This window comes from Megalobrama amblycephala, linkage group LG9, assembly GCF_018812025.1.
Source record: "Megalobrama amblycephala isolate DHTTF-2021 linkage group LG9, ASM1881202v1, whole genome shotgun sequence".
In the NCBI taxonomy this organism is placed as follows: Eukaryota; Metazoa; Chordata; class Actinopteri; order Cypriniformes; family Xenocyprididae; genus Megalobrama; species Megalobrama amblycephala.
In genome coordinates, this window is record NC_063052.1 from 375,172 (window position 1) to 396,615 (window position 21,444).

General features: G+C 40.4%; 1 protein-coding gene across 5 annotated transcripts in view; it reads left to right on the top strand.

Moving 5' to 3' along the window:
* The window catches only part of LOC125274658 (ephrin type-A receptor 10-like), a 129,510-nt gene that overhangs the window by 58,425 nt on the left and 49,641 nt on the right, over positions 1–21,444 (top strand). For all 5 annotated transcript variants that reach the window (XR_007186309.1, XR_007186310.1, XM_048201042.1 and 2 more), the window contains exon 4: positions 21,007–21,162. Coding sequence is in view for 3 of the 5 variants with exons in the window: in XM_048201042.1 (XP_048056999.1) it covers positions 21,007–21,162 (156 nt within the window). In the remaining 2 variants the exon portion in view is untranslated. The remainder of the gene's footprint in view (positions 1–21,006; positions 21,163–21,444) is intronic.

Below are 21,444 nucleotides of genomic sequence, written 5' to 3' on the forward strand. Positions count from 1 at the left end.
GTCATGTCTTGAAAAGGGATTGAGGTAAAATGAGGGGAAAATGATGGTGATACAGAGCTCTGTTCGTCTGTTTCTCTTGTGTTCGTGCGTCTCTCTGTCTCGGGTATAAAACACACAAATACATCGTTTTTCTTTGAAGTCAAGTTACAGTTTAATGCTGTGTGTTTTTAGGTTTTTAGCCCTTGAACAGTCATAATTTAGTTTTTCATGACCATTTTTAATCTTTGACTTTATGCTTAAGGAATGTAGGAATGATCCGGAAAAATGGGTGGGGCACACCATAGAACGTGTATGCTTTCCTCATGAATATTAATTACATGACATTTGGCCAGTAGTCCTGACTGATTTGCTGAAAGCCAGATGCTGGTAATTGAGTACTAACCTTAGTAATATTACCAATTTATTCGTAAATTGGTAATATTTGTTCTACTGTTAAGTCACTATCTTATGTTGTCAGCTGCATTATTAATTTAATACAATATTTTACATTTAATTTAATTCAATTATTTTTATTATTTTTTTTATTTGGTAAATTTGATTTAATGGAATTTTTATTTAGTTTAATACAATTTTTATTTCATGCATTTTTTAATTTGATGTAATAATAACAACAATAATTTAATGCAAATTTTAAATTTAATGCAATTTATTTTATTTGCCATTTTTATTTTATTTAATGCATTTTTTATCTGATGTAATTGTAGTAGTAATAATAATAATAATAATAATAATAATAATTTAATTATTAATTAAATTAATAATAAAATAAAATTAAATTTATTTTATTTAATGCAATTTTAAGTTTAATTTAATGCAATTTTTAATCAGTGCATTTTTATTTTTGATATAATAATAATAATAATAATAATAATAATGATTTAATTCAATGCCATTTTTATTTAGTTTAATGCAATTTTATTTAATGCATTTTTTATTTGATGTAGTAATAATAATAATAATAATAATAATAATAATAATAATAATTTAATGCAAATTTCTAATTTTATTTAATGCCATTTTGGTTTAATTTAATGCAATTTTTAAGCTTAATTTAATGCAAATTTTATTCAGTGCATTTTTATTTGATGTATTAGTAATAATAATAATAATAATAATAATTAAATTTAATGCCAATTTAATTTGATGCAATTTTAAAGTTTAATTTGATGCCCTTTTTTATTTGATTTGATGTAATTTTTAAAATTTGATTTAAAATGTAATTTAAAGCAATTTTTTATTTAATGCAGTGCATATATACGGGGAAACAATGATAACAGTAATATAGAGAAAGATGATTAATATCCTCTTCTAAAACAAGATCAAATGTTTTTCCATGATACGACCCCTTTAATGAATGGAACTTGCATGTGGGATCCGTGTGTCTGTGTGTGCTGAGCACCGGTGGGTGTTCCCATTTTCTCCTCGTGTAGACGGGGTTATCAGAAGCTCCCGCTCTCATTTGTCTGTGAAGCAGTCAGGCAGAACACCCAGACAGCCTGCAGGAACTGAAAGGACCGCTGTTTGTCTGAAAGAGAGTGAAGAATGTGACTGTGTGTGTGTGTGAGAGTGTCTCAAACCCTGATCCCAGTGTCACGTCTTCCAGAGTCAAAGCAGCGGGCCGTCGGCTTGATCACGGCACGCGGCCAATCAGCGGAGGCGCACGGACAGATCAGGGTCAGCAAATGAAAAACCCTGAGAAAAGAGCGAAGAAGAGCAGAAGAACGAGAGCGGGGGATTGTTTGGAGCAACAGATTGGCCGTGGCTGTCGGAGACCCCGCTGAGAGCGCGGCCCGACGTTTGAGTGTTTGGACGCCTCTGTAAAAGAGGTGCTTGATGGTTCTGTCAGAGCCGCTCGTACACACTCGTATCAGACGGCTGGTTGTGAATCCTGAGAGACGAGACTGCCACGAATCCACCGCTGTGAGGGACGAGCTTCCTGCTGTTAAAACACTGTCTTTCTGCACATTTGTCATCCCTTTCTTCTACTTTTTCTTTTTGATCTGGCTCTGTGCATCTTTATTCCCCCCAGCTCCTACTTTCCTCCAAAATGCTCTGCCCTCGATGTGTTTCTGCTGGCTTTGACATTCAGCAGCTGCTGCGGTGTGTGTGTGTGTGTGTGTGATATCTGAGGTGTGCACCTCTCTCCCCTCAGGTTAATCTCATGTCATTTCACTCTCAGATGGCCTCGGCCACATTATTGCTTTCCTTTATCCACGGGTGTTTGAGATCTGCCGCATATCGCTCCGTTCTCTCTCTGCCTCGCCCTTCTGTTCGGGTCGTCTGCCTCTGGGCGAGAGCATGAGATTGCTGTGCAAGCTGACATATTTCATACACACAAACACCGTCTGTTCCTGATGACCTTCTGTACATTACAGAGGCGGAGCGGAGCGTCTGATTGGCTGGTTCAGACTGCAGCAGAATGTGGTCAGTGATGAATATGGCTGCACACACACGGTTAGCTCAGGTTAGAGCGTCGGAGTGAGTTCTGACAGCAGGAGCACATGAGCTGGAGGAGCTGCTGCTGTCCACCGTTTGACCAACATCTTCTGAACTGCAGCTTAAACCAGTTTTTATTAGATCAAATATGCAACGAAACGAAATCATTTAAATCCGTCTATCTGTCTGTCTATCATTCTATCGTTTCTATCACTCTATAGTTCTACTGTTCTGTCGTTCCATCCATCCATCCATCCATCCATCCATCTACCTTTCTTATCCATCCATCCATCCATCCATCCATCCATCCATCCATCCATCCATCCATCCACCATTCTAATCCATCCATCCATCCATTTTATTGTTCCATCCATCCATCCATCATTCTTTCTATCACTCTATAGTTCTACCGTTCTGGCGTTCCATCCATCCATCCATCCATCTTTCTTTCTTTCTTTCTTTCTTTCTTTCTTTCTTTCTTTCTTTCTTTCTTTCTTTCTTTCTATCACTCTATCTATAGTGCTACCATTCTGTTGTTCCATCCATCCATCCATCCATCCATCCATCATTCTTTCTACCACTCTATCTATAGTTCTACCGTTCTGGCGTTCCATCCATCCATCCATCCATCCATCCATCCATCCATCCATCCATCCATCCATCCATCATTCTTTCTACCACTCTATCTATAGTTCTACCGTTCTGGCGTTCCATCCATCCATCCATCCATCCATCCATCCATCCATCCATTTTATTGTTCCATCCATCCATCCATCCATCCATCCATCCATCCATCCATCCATCCATTTTATTGTTCCATCCATCCATCCATCCATCCATCCATCCATCCATCCATCCATCCATTTTATTGTTCCATCCATCCATCCATCCATCCATCCATCCATCCATCCTTCTTTCTTTCTTTCTTTCTTTCTTTCTTTCTTTCTTTCTTTCTTTCTTTCTTTCTTTCTTTCTTTCTTTCTTTCTTTCTTTCTTTCTTTCTTTCTTTCTTTCTTTCTTTCTTTCTTTCTTTCTTTCTTTCTTTCTTTCTTTCTTTCTTTCTTTCTTTCTTTCTTTCTTTCTTTCTTTCTTTCTTTCTTTCTTTCTATCTATAGTGCTACCATTCTGTTGTTCCATCCATCATCGGTCTATCATTCTGTCATTCTTTTTATCCCTCTATTTATAGTTCTACCATTCTCTGTTGTTCCATCCATCCATCCATCCATTTTATTGTTCCATCCATCCATCCATCCATCATTCTTTCTATCACTCTATCTATAGTTCTACCGTTCTGTTGTTCCATCCATCCATCCATCCATCCATTTTATTGTTCCATCCATCCATCCATCCATCCATCCATCCATCCATCCATCCATCATTCTTTCTATCACTCTATCTATAGTTCTACCGTTCTGTTGTTCCATCCATCCATCCATCCATCCATCAATCATCAGTCTACCATTCTGTCATTCTTTTTCTCCCTCTATTTATAGTTCTACCATTCTGGCGTTCCATCCATCCATCCATCCATCCATCCATCCATCCATCCATCCATCCATCCATCCATCTACTATAGATTCTACCATTCTTTGTTGTTCCATCCATCATTCTGTCTTTCTTTCTATCCCTCTATCTATAGTTCTTCCATTCTCTGTTGTTCCATCCATCCATCCATCCATTCCATCCATCCATCCATCCATCCGTCATTCTTTCTATCACTCTATCTATAGATCTACTGTTCTGTCGTTCCATCCATCCATCCATCCATCATCGGTCTATCATTCTGTCATTCTTTTAATCCCTCTATTTATAGTTCTACCATTCTCTGCCCATCCATCCATCTTTCTATTACTCTATCTATAATTCTACCATTCTCTGTTGTTCCATCCATCCATCCATCCATCCATCCATCCAGTTTTCAAACCGCTTCTGTTTACCGTAGTATGAACAGGACGATTTGAGAGTCGCGCCTGTAAAACGAACCGTGAATCAGTGTGTTTTACACCTGCTGAAAGAGTGTGTGCCGAACAGAACAGTCTCCACGTTATCTGAAGTTCAGAGCAGCAGGGTTTCATTAACCTTGGAACACAAAACCTTTCGTTCTCACGGTCTCTCTTGCTCGTTTTCTCTTCATCTGCTGATGACTGACCTCCAGCTGGCCGTCAGTATGTCTGTCTGCACTCACATCTGTGCTTGCGGCTCATAAAAGGCACAGCTATCGATATCTCTCATATGTTTACGTGGGCCGCAGTAAGAGGTTGAGGGTAACACGGGACATGGTTTGTTGTGCTGGTGTCTGAAAGCTATTGATTTCTTACCATGTGCAATCAAACACAATTAGCCGTCGAATTCCTCAGACGGCGCACAGGCGCCTCTCCCGCTGTGCTTCTCCGGAGGGAGGACACTCTGTGCGTAAGTGTTCACCCCTAAAATCAATGTATACCAAATGGAGAGGACGCAAATTGAGATTGTGAGAGTCAAGTTATGCTCCTCCCAATGTCCTGAGTTCACTTTCTGCTATAACTTCTCCGTTCCAGTCCCTTGATAGCACTGCTTAACGGCTCGGCCTCCCTCCGTCCTCTGTGCTGTAAATCATGCAGGCTCCGCTCGCTGGCCCCGATCCATAACCAGGAGAGGAGTCTCACCGGCGCTTGGGCATCGTGCCTGCTGAAAGATTCACCGGCGCTCTCTAAACTCATTTATGCTGCCGCTTCACCTCCACGTCTGCACTTCACTTATGGGTTGACCAATGCAGATGGATGGCGAGGCATACATGTGTTGGTCTTTGGCCAAGAAGATGGCAAATGGATTGGAGCCGACTACCTCTGGCTGCCTCTGACCCTGGCAGCTGTTGCTTGGCAACCTTTGTTTGTTTCCATCCGCAGGATCAATCTAATTGGCCGGCTTTCCAATTACCAGCGTCTGACACTCCTCCTCTGGCCAATGGCATCACTCAATGGGCTCCAGGTGTAAATAAAAGACAGGATGGATGGATGAATAAATGCCCCTTGTCGTTTATTGACCGCCGGGTGTTATCCTCGGCATGTAGAGGCTCATTGTTTGTGTTGCTGTGTGTGTGTGTTTGTGACACACCAGGACGTCTTGTGGGGGAGAAGAAAGGTCAAGCATTGTGCGTTTTGATGTATGTGGCGTCATGGGAGGCATTGGTGAACATTTGATTAGGTGGTAAAGCACAAACAGACCTGGCATGATCATCGCTCTTGATATTTGGTGCTAAAAGTGAATCAACTTGATTCACAATGAACTGGCTTTTGATTCAAGTCATATATATATATACTCTATTAGGGCTGTCAAGCTATTAAAATGTTTAATATAAGTAATTACACAATGCGGCAATCAATTAATCCAATTATTCTGACATTAAATTATCTTTTGGGGGTAATTTCTCAGCCAAATTTGAAGTCATTATTGTGTTGAATGAGAAAAGCATCAAATAGACATTTACAAAAAGTAGCTTTAGAATTTTTTATTTTTTTTTATTTGATTCAACATAGAATTTATTATAAACTTTTAGGCTTCAGTGGCCATGAGGGTGAGTAAATATTGACAGAATTTTCATTTTTGTGTGAAATATACCTTAGAAAAAAAAAATAATAATAAATAAATAATATAATAAATATATATATATATATATATATATATATATATATATATATATATATATATATATATATATATATATATATATATATATATATATATATATATATATATTATTATTATTATTATTATTATTATTATTATTATTATTATTATTATTATTATATTTTTTTTTTTTTTTTTTTTTTTTTTTTTTCTAAGGTATATTTCACACAAAAATGAAAATGTGTGTATATATATATATATATATATATATATATATATATATATATATATATATATAATATATAATTTTTTTTTTTAATTAAATGATACTCTAAATAAGAAACTAAAACTGCCAGTAGGTGGTGGTAAATATCTAAATGAGTAAGTCATTGAATCATTCATTGAATCTATTTGAATAAAGTAAATGGCTCTCTTTATGAATAGGCCATTGAATCATTGATTCGCTCAAAATGCACATATATATTTCATTTAAGTACATTTTGAGTGAAATATGATGTTGCTAAAAAGAATGCCGCATCATAACTGTTGGTATATCGTGTATTTTATTGTGGATTGACCAATCAGCTTCCAGCACTGGATCTATTCATTTTGTAATGTTATTTATCACACACCCGCTTTCCAATCCACACCACAGCCTTCATTTCCCCTCTCAAATCCAATTAAACATCACGGCTGCAAATCCAAACTTGTTTAGCGCTGACAGGCATGCATAAACGCTTACTTGAAACAAGCAGAAAAAAACAACAAATTACAAAAACACAGCCGGCAAATAAATGCATCAAATCAAATTAATCACATACTAATGGCTCATTAAATTAAACAGCCACAATGAATTTATTCTGCCAATAAAAGATGATGATGATTTGTGTTTCCTGTTTGTGATTTTGCCCACACAATACAGTAAATGAAAGTCCTTCTGGTGCTCTCAGGAGATGGCTCTCGTGTTAGAAGTGGGGCATTGAATTGTGCAGATGGCCTCTTTGAATTACAATCGGCCTTGTTGAGTTAGTATTAGAGGTCCTTGATTACAAACGTTTTGCCTAGAAAGGTGTGTGATACAGGCAGACTTGTGTGCAGTTTTAGTAGAACTAGATTTGTACTTTTTCTGAAGAAAATGTGAGTGTTGCTATGCATTTACTAATATGAATGTTGCTTTGTGTTTGTGTCATGTTTGCAAGGGTTCTGGGTGGTTCTTTCAGGTCCGTAACACAAACAGTGAAGTGTTTAATTCTGAGGGTTTGGGAGCTGTTTGTGTAGCGAGCACCACTAATAATCTTTACATTCTCATCTGTCCCTGACATTGTGTAAGTCTTTAAAGACGCTGCTTTTATCTCCTTCCCATTGGACTCAGGCGGTCATGTTAAGCCGGGGTGGTGATGTATTGATTGAGCCCTGGGCAGGGCGGGTCAAGCCCCGGTCTGACCCCTGCTGAGGCACCAGAGGTTACGCTGATTGCTTCAGTGGTGATAATGTGTGTTTGTATGTGTGAGCCCTATCAGAATGATGTGATCCAGAGGCGGTGCAATCAGGCCCGTGTGTCATTCCCGCATGATGTCACAGACTCCCTAATGAACTGCAAGAGCTTTAATCCCCACTGTGTGTGTGTGTGTGTGTGTGTGTGTGTGTGTGTGTGTGTGTGCGGAGACCATCTCCTTAGCAGTGTTCAATATGACAATGATAGAATGTCTTTCTGGGAATTGAGCAGAGGGTCTGGGATGATTTTTATTAAGATGTGTCACCTTGGGATGATCCTGTCTGGATGTAATAAAAGCATTATCTTGCTTATTTCCCAGAATCCCACACACTGATCAAGGACTTTCAACAATGTTCAGGACATAGTATGTCTCATATAGAGATATATATATATATATATATATATATATATATATATATATATATATATATATATATATATATATATATATATATATATATATATATATATATATATATATATATATATATATATATATATATATATACCAGCCATAAATATTTGTTTTGTTTACCAGCCATGAAATATAGATTAGTCCTTATTAAAGTTATAAAAGTCATTCAGTCTAGAGCAGTGAGTGATTTTTTTTTTTTTTTTTTCTTCTGTCTTTTGTTGTTTGATTTAACATTGAAGACAGACACAGACAGCAGCAGGTTTATTAGGCTGCTGTCACTTTAAGAGCTGATGCACGGATCCAATATACTGATACACATGTGTTTTCTTTCTCAACTGTTTACGTTCACTTAAGACATAACTGACTGTGGACGGAGATACTTACCAAGATGGGCATTTTAACACAATTTTGTTTGAATATGTCTGTTCAAGTGCAAGAAGACGTGAAAGAGAGCTCGATTCAGTATTTGCATGCAGTCTCAGACGCAGCTTTCTGTGTGCGTGTTTCAAATGTTTGCGCACACAAAACGAATTGCACACATCGATTAATGAATAGTTCCCTTTCGCATCTTGCTGTTAAATATTTTAATTGGCAAGGCTTAAACTTTCGTGACGATGCTCTGTCAACTGTCTCAAACATCGTTCACATTTGTTGACGTTCATGTTCTCACAACAATGCATTGCTAGAATTCATAAAAATGTTACCGCATTTGGGGCTTGGTGAGTGTTAATTTTAGACACTCATGGAAATGAAAGCAATTTACTGATATTTCGGCAGATGTTCGCTGCGGTGTGTCTGAGTGACCACAGCTGGAGTCTGTGTCTGAGTCCGGCCTGGCTGGACCTGATGTTGGCATTAGCAGTCACGCTGACCCCGGGGCCTCACCGTCTCTGATGGGGTTGGCATGGTGACCGAGGTTGCTGTGGAGACTGACATGCTGAATGTGTCTGTGAGTGAGTGTGTGTGTTTGTTTGTCCTGTCCCTCACCTATAAGTACAGTCAACAGCTCTGCATTCCCATGATTCCTCAGCACATTTAGCATCACTGGTGCATCGTAAGCGCTCCTAGGTTATATTTGTCCCGTCCCTCTGTCTCTCGTGGACTGAAGCGCAGCTATTTCAGCACTTTGGCTGTGACACTGAGTGGCCTCACTCTGAATAATTCACTGCTGAGTATAGAGCTGTGTGCGAATGAGAGGGATAACCGCCGGATAGCTTATGTCATTTTCTCAGCTGGTTATCTCAGTGCACTCTCTCTCTCTCTTTCTGTCTCACTACATCTTTCTGTTGCTCTAACTCGCTGTCCTCTCGTCTTCTCTGGACGCACGGTCTGTTCTTCTGAGACTGGACATGAATAGTTTATTTAATGCTTCCTGTAGCTCAGCGATTTTCCAGGAATCCACTGCTAAGATTCATGACGCAGGATAATGGATGTCATGATGTGAGGGAGTTAATGCATTTATTAGAGCCGTAGACCCTCATGGACATTTATTTTCGACCCCAAATTTCTTAACAATAGTGTATACAATTTTACTTTATATGAGTCATTCACATAAGATATTATGCCTTCGGAAAACAAACTTTGAAGCAGTCAAGCATTGGGTTCCTCAGACTCCTGTCCTCAGTAACATCTTCCTCTCTGTGGGTGTCTGAAGTTTGACGGAGAGTTTTCCAACATCGGTGGGACTTCCGCTCATAACCAAGGTCTCAACAGCGGATGCAGCGTCAGATTCACTGATCTGTGGCTCCGACTGCAGCGCTAACGTCTGAACACGCCACTGTTTGCCTTTTGCCTTTGTGCAGCGCTCCAGGATTTCTCCATTAAAAACAAGCTATTGATTTTTCTGGAGTGTGCAGATTCACTTGGCACAGCACCAGCTCTCGCAGCTCTGATGAAGCCCGGCGATATGTAGCTGACGCTCATTTACTCTTAGTAAAAAGTGGGAGGGAGGGAAGGAGTGATGCGAGAGGTGACGGAATGAGTTTCTGTGTAGTTCTCTCTTGTGTCGTAGGGTTTTCTATATGCCTCATTAATATCCTTGTAGAGCACAGAAGCTTTTATGTTCAAATAGAGGATCTGTTTAATATAGTACTGTTGTATTGATGCATTCATTATATGAATATGAGAATAAAATATTATAAGGTTTTTTTTCTGCAATATTGTACATTTTAAATGCATATCCATGATATATTTTATTAAAATTTTTATATTACGGAATCTGTTATCATGTTTGGCTGGTGTGCTTGTCATCTGTGCTGGTAATGGGTTTGATCTCTCAGTTGAGACTGACCGCTGAAGCTCTTGGTCAAGCTCACTAACTACATAAATGACCCAGATTTTGGCCCCGAATTTCAGTCAAATCAAGTTGCCGAAAGACAGATCTAGTCTGCAGCTGACAGATGTTTAATATTCTGTTTTCATTTGTCATGCGTCTCCCAGCAACAAGGCACGAATTTGTAATCATTTACCAAGTCGGCAAGTGTCTATTGCCTAGTATAATGCGAAGGATGGCCCATGTGGTCCGATCCAACAGACGAGCTACTGCAGCTCAAATTGCTCAAGAAGTTAATGCTGGTGTCAGAACACACAGTGCGTCACAGTTTGTTGCGTATGGAGCTGCGTGGCTGCAGACCAGTCAGGGTGCCCATGCTGACCCCTGTCCACCGCCGAAAGAGCCAACAGTGGACACGTGAGCATCAGAACTGGACCACGGAGCAATGGAAGAAGGTGGCCTGGTCTGATGAATCACGTTTTCTTTTACATCACGTGAATGGCCGGGTGCGTGTGCATCTCTTACCTGGGGAACACATGGCACCAGGATGCACTATGGGAAGAAGGCAAGCCGGTGGAGGCAGTGTGATATTTTGGGCAATGTTCTGCTGGGAAACCTTGGGTCCTGCCATCCATGTGGATGTTACTTTGACACGTACCACCTACCTAAGCGTTGTTGCAGACCATGTACACCCTTTCATGGAAACAGTATTCCCTGGTGTCTGTGGCCTCTTTCAGCAGGATAATGCTCCTGCCACAAAGCAAAAATGGTTCAGGAATGGTTTGAGGAGCACAACAACGAGTTTGAGGTGTTGACTTGGCCTCCAAATTCCCCAGATCTCAATCCAATCAAGCATCTGTGGGATGTGCTGAACAAACAAGTCTAATTTTTTTGGTGTCAACTAACTAACTTTTATCCTTTCTTATTTTATATCGACTTGCTAAGGCATGCAGAGGCGATAGTGTGAATCTAAAACCTTACTTTTACCAGCCTTTATTTTTAACTCTAGTGCAGGAAAAACACACAGTGTCTGCATTCCAGTAGAGGGAGGAAGCAAAATATAGAACCATATGCCAAGCTGGTGATCTTTAGAAACGTCCATACTGAGTCTCTTGTGACTACAAACATCCTACACAATATTTCATGCAAAGTCCATTATCCAGAGAGGAAGTTTAGGAGGACACTTGGCTTAGTCTGGCAGGTTATAGCTCCATCGTTTGCCAAGAGCAATGGAGACCTTAGTCTGGAGCAACTCTCGAATGAGACGGATGGAGTGAGGGAGGAGGAGGAGAGGCACTTGGAAGACTGCAGGCCAGGAGAAATCAATAGATACACCCACACACACTCCAAACCCATCTGCTGTGTGTGAACACCCAACACCACCTCAGAGCTGGCATGGAAGAGGCGAAATCACATTCTGTCCAAGTCTTTATGCACAGTTTGAGCAGTCAGTGCACTGTATATTGTACTTGGGTTTTCAGTTGCAAGTTCTTTCACTTTTTGTTGTTAAAGGACAACGTTCTTGTGACCTACAGTGTCTTTAAGGATCTTCAGCACAGTAACAAAGTTACAAAAGCTGTTGTAGAGCCATGCCAGACTTTTTAGGTTTTTTTCCAGTCTACAGTTTTGTGGAAGCAGTGTTGTAAAAATCCATATAGCCTACTGGCTGGTAGACCAAAGCATGTAGGCTGTTGTTGAACTGCCATCGTTGTGCACTTAAACAAGACATTTTGTCCCAGGTTACTCAGTGGGGAATGTTCTACAAGTATGCAGTAAATTGTTTTGGGTAAAGCAGTTTGTTAGGAATCTGTAAAAGCATGCAGAAGTGGATGATTTCCATCATTCATACCTTTTAATCTTGATTTCATGGATATTTGATTACCCCATAATGCTTTAAAGTTTCAGGAGAATTGGCTGCATCTGAAACTGCACACTTCCCTGCTATATAGTAGGCGAAAGACAGTATGTGACAAAAGAATATGTCTGAGTACTCATAAAAGATTAGACAAAAAGTACCCGGATGACCTACTTTTCGGAGAGATTCTGAAGTATGCGTATGATGGACACTTTACTACCCATGAGGCACGGTAGAGGATTTGTGAATGGTGGTGAAGCGACACGACTGACTCTGGTAGGTCACATGATAATGATTGAATCCGGATTACATTCATACTATATAGATGGAACATACTTTTTTAGTGGTCATGAAAAAATTCCTTATTCAAAATAAGTACCTACTTAAGCGAGTATGTGATTTTTCAGTTGCAGCCTAATTGTAGTGTCATTCTCAAAAAAAAAATGGTTTTAATACGAGTATCTTTTTATTTTTAAATCGTCTTCATGAGGCACATATTTGTCACCATATTTTGAGAATGACCAAATGTTGAACAGCCTCAAGGGTATAAGGCTTGGTTTTACTTTCAGTAACTTTAGAGTCTGTTGAACTTTATGATTCTTATAGCATGTGCCCCATAAATATGTCAAAATGCATGTGATCTTAATTACATGTATTTTAGATGAATCATGCATTCAGGCATCACAAAGACTCATCAAGCACCATTGTGCCGTTCATTGTCCATCTGTGTTTCATCTGAAAGTTAGCATGGGGTGACTTGCATGAATGATGCTGTGTAATCACAGTATCCCCAGATGAAGCAGTGACAAAATGTACTGACAGTGGAGATTTTTCTGCAGCACTCCAGAATGGTGCAGGGCTACGGTTAGTCCCGGTGCACTGGGGCAGGAGAGAACTCTTTAAGTCAGATAAAAAATGTATTCAACAACCCAAATGAAAAATCCATATTGAGACCCTCAAATGACAGGCACTTTAAAACGCTGCCTTAGTGCAACAGAGAGGTTGATTTTTGAGGGTAAAGTCAAACATTTCAATTTGTCACTCACTAGCTTTTCCACATTCCTTCAGTGTCTGTCTACAGTATGTCTCTCACTGTAAACGCTTGTCTCATTCTTTGTGTTCCTCCTCCTCCTCCTCCTCCCTGTAATCATAATCTCTGCCTTTTGTCTGTCTTCTCTCATCCTCCCTCACTCCCCCGTTCCTCGTCGCAGCTGCACCTCAAGCTCTAATTCTCATTTTCCCCATTTTAGCAATGTCTTGACTTCCCTTTCAACTTCACCCGACAGCATCCTGTGTCTTAATTAAAATAGGGCCCTCAAAAAAACAGAGGAAAAACTAATGAAAGAAGAAGCTGTTAATTACACAACAAGGTCACACGCCTTTTACCTTCACAGCTTAATTGTGGCCTTGATTGTGTTTCTGCCTCATTTTTTATGCAAACGCCAGACTGACAAACAGTTAATTGTTGCTCAAGCACTTCTGGAGGGTCACGCGGTTTTGTGTGTCTGCAGAGCTAGTTAGTTTGTGTATCCGTGCAAGTGTAATACAAATTGAACTACGTTTGTGTTTCATTTTATAGATGTTTATGCATTGCTTTTTCCATAGAAGCCCATTCGAGATACTCCAGGCTGACCGTTAATTTCCCTTCATGACCTTCCTGCCCTATCTTCAGTTGATCCTCTCATTTCTCAATGAGGGTCACTCTGACCTTTAAAACCCTTACAGAGCTCCCAGTATCCACCTACCCTTCCATCGATCCTTTCATGTATAGATCCGTGTCTTCCTGACCATTTTACTCCCTTCGATTTCCAAAGGTGGACCCCGCTGTCATTTTCTTTGGCCAATTGTATTAACGACTCTTAGGCACTAAGGTCAGAGGTGCTACAGTTTTGGGTTGGGGTCACTGGATCTTTTCTAAACCTTTTTCCATGTATCTTGGCATGATCAATACCTTCACCCTCATTCCCTTCCTTTCTTTATTCCTTCCCCACTTTTCTCCTTTTCTTTCCCTCCTTCTTTCCCCCATTTTTTCCCTTAGGCAGACTAAGTCAGAGGCACTACAGGTTTGTTTAGAGGTCATTGGATATTTTATAAACATGACCTTATTCCATGTTATTTTGACATGGTCTATACCAGGGAAGCTCCAGGAAGACCAATGTCCTGCCGAGTGAAGCCCCTACACATTTGCCTGGAAGTGTTCTGTGTGTTTAATTAGGATTGGATCTAAAGTCTGCAGAATTCTGGCCCTCCAAGTACAGGATTGGACACCCCTGGTCTATGCTTTCTCTCCCCCCACCACCCCCACCACCCTTCTTTCTTCCCCCCTTTTCCATTTCCCTTTTCTTTCCTATCTCCCTCTCCCATTCCCCTTTGGCACTAAGGTCAAATGTCAGAGGTTCTACAATCACCAGATTTTCTAATAAAGGTGACCTTTCTCCATGAGTCTTGGCTCGATCCATAAAAATCTCTTTTCCTTCCTTCCTTGCTTTCATTTCCTCCTCTTCCTTTCCCCCTTTTTCTTTTCCTCCCCTTTTCTTTCTTTACCCATTTCTCCCCTTCCATTCCCCACTTTGATCATTCTGCACTGCATAATTGTGTTGTGTTACTTGGAAGAAATATCTGTTATCATTCCTGACCTCTACGCCATTGATCATGGAAATGTGACCATCCTCCAGACATCCATTTGTCTTCAAAAAATGGAAATCAATCACCAAACACGCCTCTCATCTTTTGTATTATAATTAAATTGTTGGGTTTTGCTGCTGACTGTCCTGTTAAGAAGGAAATATTTGTACACTTCACAGCAATTTGTAATGTATGACATTCAGAGTCTCGATTGGTAGTGCCTGCAAAACTTTGAGGAATGACTTCTTTTCCACTTTGCTTTATCACTTAATGTTCAAGCTGAGCCTCACGCCCTGAAAGCGAAAGGGGAAAATGAAAAAAGAGCGATCCATTACCTGAGCTAACAATAAGGAGCGGTGTTTGTTTGAGGCTGCAAATGTGCCCAACCTGTCGTGCTTAGATATTTCTGAGAGATGTTGCAAATTTGCCTGCATCTCATTCTCAACCCCGTTCTCATTCTCCAAACCCAGCATCCTCATCAGTCGGACACCCTTCAGTGATTCAGAAACGAGGTTTTTCTTCTTTTTTTTTTCTCCATCTCTCTCAATTCCTTGAGTGCCGCACCTGAAATTGCTTTGACATTCAGATGCAAACATAACCATTGACACCCGCCTGATGGGTTTGGAATGCAAATGGACAGGGCTCTCTCTCCTTCCTCTCTACTTTCCGATCTCATCCCTCTCTCCCAGCCTAATGAGGGAAAGCTGATAGCTTGCTTTCTGAGATCAGGCAGACGTGGATACAGGCGTGTTGAGATTGGGGTTTGAGGGGACAGGGGTAATGTCACTGAAAGCCTACAGGAAATCAATTTCACAAGTGCCGTCTCCCCACTGTGAAACGCAACCCTGCTGTCTGAGAGGAGCAAAAGTGGTACAGACAAGACAGTTCAGTCTCAGTCTCACAGAAACATGTGAACACATTAGTGCACTTATTTAATGTTGCATTGGCACACTTCATTTTCTTTCCTTGCCCCTTTTCACTCTTCCTTCCTTCAGCACCCCCCCCCCCCTTTGCCTAAACTTTCTTCAGTCTTTCCTTCCTCGCTTCCGTCCATCTATCTTCCTTTATGTCTTTTTGCTTTTTCTTCCTGCCTGCCCTCCTTCTCTTCTTCCTTCTTTACCTCCCCAACTTTTTCTCTTCCTTTTCTGGATTCCCCTTCCTTCGTTCATTACCTCCAACTTTCTTAGCACTCCCTTTCCTTTTTTTAACCTTTTACCCACTCTTCCTTCCATCTTTCCTTCTTTTCTTTCATTGATTTTTCCCTCCCTACTCTATTATATCCTTCCTTCCTTCCTTAATTACCTCCAACTTCCTTTTCCTTTTTTCCCCTTTCCCCCTCTTCCTTCCAACTTTCCTTCCTTTTTTCCATAATTTTTTCCTTCCAACTTACTTCCTTCCTTCCAGCATTTCTTTTTCCTCCCCCTTTGCCTAAACTTTCTTTTGTCTTTCCTTCCTTGGTTTCATTTATCCCTCTTTTATCTTCCTTGATCTTCTTCCTTCTTTACCTCCCCAAATTTTTCTCATCCTTCCAACTTTTTCTCTTCCTTTTCTGGATTCCCCTTCCTTCGTTCATTACCTCCAACTTTCTTAGCACTCCCTTTCCTTTTTTTAAACTTTTACCCACTCTTCCTTCCATCTTTCCTTCTTTTCTTTCATCGATTTTCCCTCCCTACTCTGTTATATCATTCCTTCCTTCCTTAATTACCTCCAACTTCCTTATCACTCCCTTATCTTTTTATCCCTTTCCCCCTCTTCCTTCCAACTTTCCTTCCTTTTTTCCATAATTTTTTCCTTCCTTCCTTCCTTCCTTCCTTCCTTCCTTCCTTCCTTCCTTCCTTCCTTCCTTCCTTCCTTCCTTCCTTCCAGCATTTCTTTTTCCTCCCCCTTTGCCTAAACTTTCTTTTGTCTTTCCTTCCTTGGTTTCATTTATCCCTCTTTTATCTTCCTTGATCTTCTTCCTTCTTTACCTCCCCCACTTCTTCTCTTCCTTCCAACTTCTTTCTTTTCTCATTTTCTCATCCTTTGTTCATTAACTCCAACTTCCTTACCAGTCATTTTTCTTTTCTTTCTTTTCCCTCTCTTCCAACTTTCCTTCCTTTCTTCCATAAATTTTTCCTTCCTACTTTCATTCCATCCATCCATCCATCCATGTTTCCCATTTCCTTTGTTCCTCCCTTCCCACTTTCTCCTCTCCCCCCCAGTTTCATTTTCCTTCCATCTTTCTTTCCATCTGTATTTTTCATTTCCTTCCTTTCTTCTGTCTTTCCTTCTCAATTTCCTTTTCTTTTCTACCTTTTCCCCTCTTCACATCACTACGTGAAATCTCTCACACAGTTCTACCTCTGTAACAAGGTTCCCCAGGACCTTCTGTGAGAAATTACACATGAAGTGGTCTATGATCTGTAAACGCGTTGACCTGAATTCTCAAGTTCACGTGACAGGAGCATCGTGCACACACGTAGTGATGCCTGACTCATCTCTGATCTGCTCAGCCTTGTGCCTCTCCATCAGCGGCTTGGGCTCAGGCTCAGCTCTGGACATTTACAAATCTCCTCTGTACTTGGCTAAATGGAAACCATCCATCAGAGGTGACAGGAAGCAAACAAAGCCCCAACATTAGCTGCTTGGACGCTTTTGATGATGTCATCCTCCATTTTAAGCCTCTGGAGGTGGGTGACCTAATGTGGTTCATTAGGAAGGAAGGGAGAACACAGTGCAAGATCTGTAGAACCAACAAGGGTTGACAGAACTCTTTTGTAAGAAAGGTGTGAATATACAAAGTGCAATTGAGTCCGGGGGGTGTGGGGTCATTGATTTGGGTCAAAGCAGATCTGTGTTTTAATAAGTGAACTGCATTGATGAGGATTGATCAGTGGTGGTGTGGGAGGTTGGGATTCAAGCCCCATGAGCCACATCTCAGATCATTCTTGTCCTGATTAGGATTAAGGCTGAGCAGTGTAATGCCCTCTAATTCTGACTCTTGTCCATGGTCTTTCTATTGTTCTGTTGCTAGTGATAAGCAGCATTGAATTTGAGAGTGTGAGAAGAGGGATTTGGGGAGGAGATGGAGAAAATGGGAGAGAGTGAAAGAGGCTGAGAAAGAGGATAAGAGTAGGATGCAAAGAACATATAAGAAGAGTAAAGGAAAATGTGAGATGTGTTAAGAGGATCAGAGATATCCACATAAATGTGATGGACATGCAAAAAAAAGTCACCCTAAGAGTGCCTCCTTTGTGTTTGTACTCACAGGAAGCTAGGATGTTGTCATGTGACTACGATTTACATTGGTAGGGTGTTTTAGGTGGGTGGTTGGATCTCTATAAATTTCTGTTCCAAAGCATATTTGATTGTTGCCGCTGTTACCAGACCACTGAAGGTGATTGTTCATGACATTTGAGATTTGGAAAAATAGCCTTTGTGCCTCTGATTAAAGCAGAGGCCGTATCAATGTCACTGTAATCACTGTTGCAGAATGCACCGTTTTTGATGGGAAAACCATCAACCACCTGCGTAACCTGACAAGGTTATTATAGCTCTTTTAAACACAATGGTCTAAATTGTCACAGGAGCATGAAGAGCATATGATAGGCAGGACCTTTAAAATAGACCTTTCACGCCTTCATTTATGTGGATTTATTCCATTCGCGAGGGATTCTTTCATAAATTGGAATTAGCAGCATTGAGGCGGTGATCTGAATATGATGACATGAATTATTGATTCCCTGACAGCTGCTTGCAAATCTAGCCTGACATTTGGAAAAGAAGACGGCATGGAATTATAGCCGAAAATTATGAAGGCCATTTGTGTCGAGACGAGAGAGGGGAGAGCAAAGCAAACGTCTTTTTGGACTTATTAATATTCATTAAAACCTCCTGTCAGAGCGCCATTGAAACAATTCATTGCTCACGTTTACTGTATTACGTTCTTTATGATTTATTGATGTGTGTTTGAAAGAGCGGGGTGGTTATGAAGAGAGACCCCTCAGCTAAATCTGATTGCTCATACAAAACCAGATCTTTGACAATGACTTCAGATTTTATTTCTCTCCTTGCATTCCTTCTTTAACTTACACAAGCTAAAAAAACACAGCTACTAACTACTTTCTGCACATATATTTTTATCTTTCTTATGGAAATTTGGTACGCTCGCACTACCTGTGTTGTGTTGTGCCTTGAATTAATTGCTTCTGTTTCTATTATTCTCATTTGTAAGTCGCTTTGGATGAAAGTGCCTGCTAAATGAACAAATTTAAATGATTTGTTTGTTCTCCATTAGGCTTCAAATGATGCATAATTTCAGATAATAAACCCGGGCATAAAAATTAGGCAGAGAATGTCCTAAAAATGGTTAACTTGTATATGCTGTACCTCCTACATCCCAAAGTGGAATCCACAGGCCTATTTTCCCTTAAGATATTTGGCATTTATCTTTGTGGAAGATCTTCTGCAACCTGGAGCCCTGGCGTGACTTTTTGCTCGATCTGCATTCTAGTTCCTCATGGCACTAAAGAGCCAATCATCTCGCTTGTTTCTGTTGAGCAACCCCTGCTGATGTCACATTAGATAAATTGATCCATATGTAGCCAGCTGGTCTGTTGTGGAATTAGACAAAAATGGGATCCTTGGGAATTTCTGAGTAATGTCAGCAGATATGGGTTGTAATCTCATTCCCTTTAGTGTGTGTTTGGCTTTAGCTGTCTTCAGTTGTCTTCAGTTGTCTGTTTTTGTACATTGCAAGTTGTAAAGACAGCAGCAAACACAAACAGGTCTGATACCACAGTGCTTGCGGTCATTTTGTTGGTGCTGCTTGCAGGAATTAACTCGACAAGCCATGAGATTGGTGCGCTTTGTATCTGTGTATGAATGCTTTTATGTTCCATATCACTTATTTTGATGCTTTTCTCATTGTCTATCTGATTCTGCTTGCCTCACTGGAAAACAGGACAGTATGTGTGTGTTTGCTGCTTGGGTCACTTTGTGCATCTGTGTATTCATGTGCATATTCATTGCGTGTTTTCATGACCCTGTCAGAGCATTGAGGCAATGATGATTGTATAATGATTCAAAATTGGGGGATGGACAAAATGAATGAAAGCATGGGGTTGAGTGTAAAGATATATATATATAAATGATACTCTTAATATCTAGAGATTAGTGATCTTAAAGCATGTTCAGGTCACTTGGTGGCCACCTTGACAATGACCTGCATGCAAGTATAGCACCTTTTAAAGGATTCATTCACTTCAGAAATAAAATTTCCTGATAATTTACTCACCCCCATGTCATCCAAGAAAGAAAGAAATGAAGGTTTTTGAGGAAAACATTCCAGGATTTTTCTCCCTATAGTGGACTTCACTGGGGTTCAACGGGTTGAAGGTCCAAATGTCAGTTTCAGTGCAGCTTCAAAGAGCTCTACATGATCCCAGACGAGGAATAAGAGTCTAATCTAGAGAAACCATTGGCCATTCTCTAAAAGGGTTAGGGTTAGGGTTAGGGTTAGGGTTAGGGTTAGGGTTAGGGTTAGGGTGGGGTTCCTCTTTCATGGTTAGGTTAGTACGCGTGACGTACCCTACCACGGTACTTCCGGGTACGTCACGCGTGACCTTTCCAACATGATTACGTCATGCGTGGAGCATCACAGAGCAGTGCAAGACGAGCATCTGTGGTTAAAATGTATATAATGTTTATTTTTTATTAGAAAATGTCAGATGGTTTCTCTAGATGAGACTCTTATTCCTCGTCTGGGATCATGTAGAGCTCTTTGAAGCTGCACTGAAACTGACATTTGGACCTTCAACCCGTTGAACCCCAGTGAAGTCCACTATATGGAGAAAAATCCTGGAGTGTTTTCCTCAAAAACCTTCATTTCTTTCCGACTGAAGACAGAAAGACAAACATCTTGGATGACAATTTAATAATTAATTTAAAAAAAAAAATATTATATTAAGTTTGGTCCATATGGTCCATTGCGATTCATGAGTTTTCTCGGTTACTTTACGAGCGTGAGCTTCCATCACTTACTGCTCATACAGGCAACAAATAACCTCTTAATCATGTGTAATATGAACCCCATTAGTTAAAGGATTTTGTTCCTGGAGGCACAGTCACGCATTTTTTTCTTTTTCTTCAAGTAGCATATTATGCTCCCAAATGGATCTTTCATGTTGGTTAATAAGGTCTAAAGCCATGTACTCTGGTTGTAAGTGATGCCATTTTTCCGGCCTGTTTTCAGTCCTGCCTCTAGAAGCTGCAGGTCTTGTTGTCTCAGAGTCTGTAACGGGTTCTGTTCTGTGTCTTCTCAGCCTGTCCTCCGGGCACCTACAAGATGTCGTCACGGCAGCAAGAGTGTTTCCCGTGTCCGGCTAACAGCAAGGCTGAAGAAGAAGGCTCTGTGCTGTGTGTGTGTGAGGACGACCACTTCAGAACCCCGCTGGACCCTCCGTCCGCACCCTGCACTCGTAAGACTGTCCTTCTGTCCGCATGTCAATGATTATGTGTGTAATTACTTGTTTGTAAATTCCCATAACCAGCCCTATTGATTCTTGCTTTAATTATGTTTGCTGTGCGGTTTAGCGCTGACAAGAGGCTTCTTGTGTGATGCTGATTGATAGAAGTTTCATCTTTGCAGCTTCTTAATCTTTTAATTTGTAAAGCAAAAGATCTTTGGTGAAATAGAGGATCTAAACATCTTAAACACATCACTACAAACTTAGCAGCAGTATTGCATCGTAACAACATCG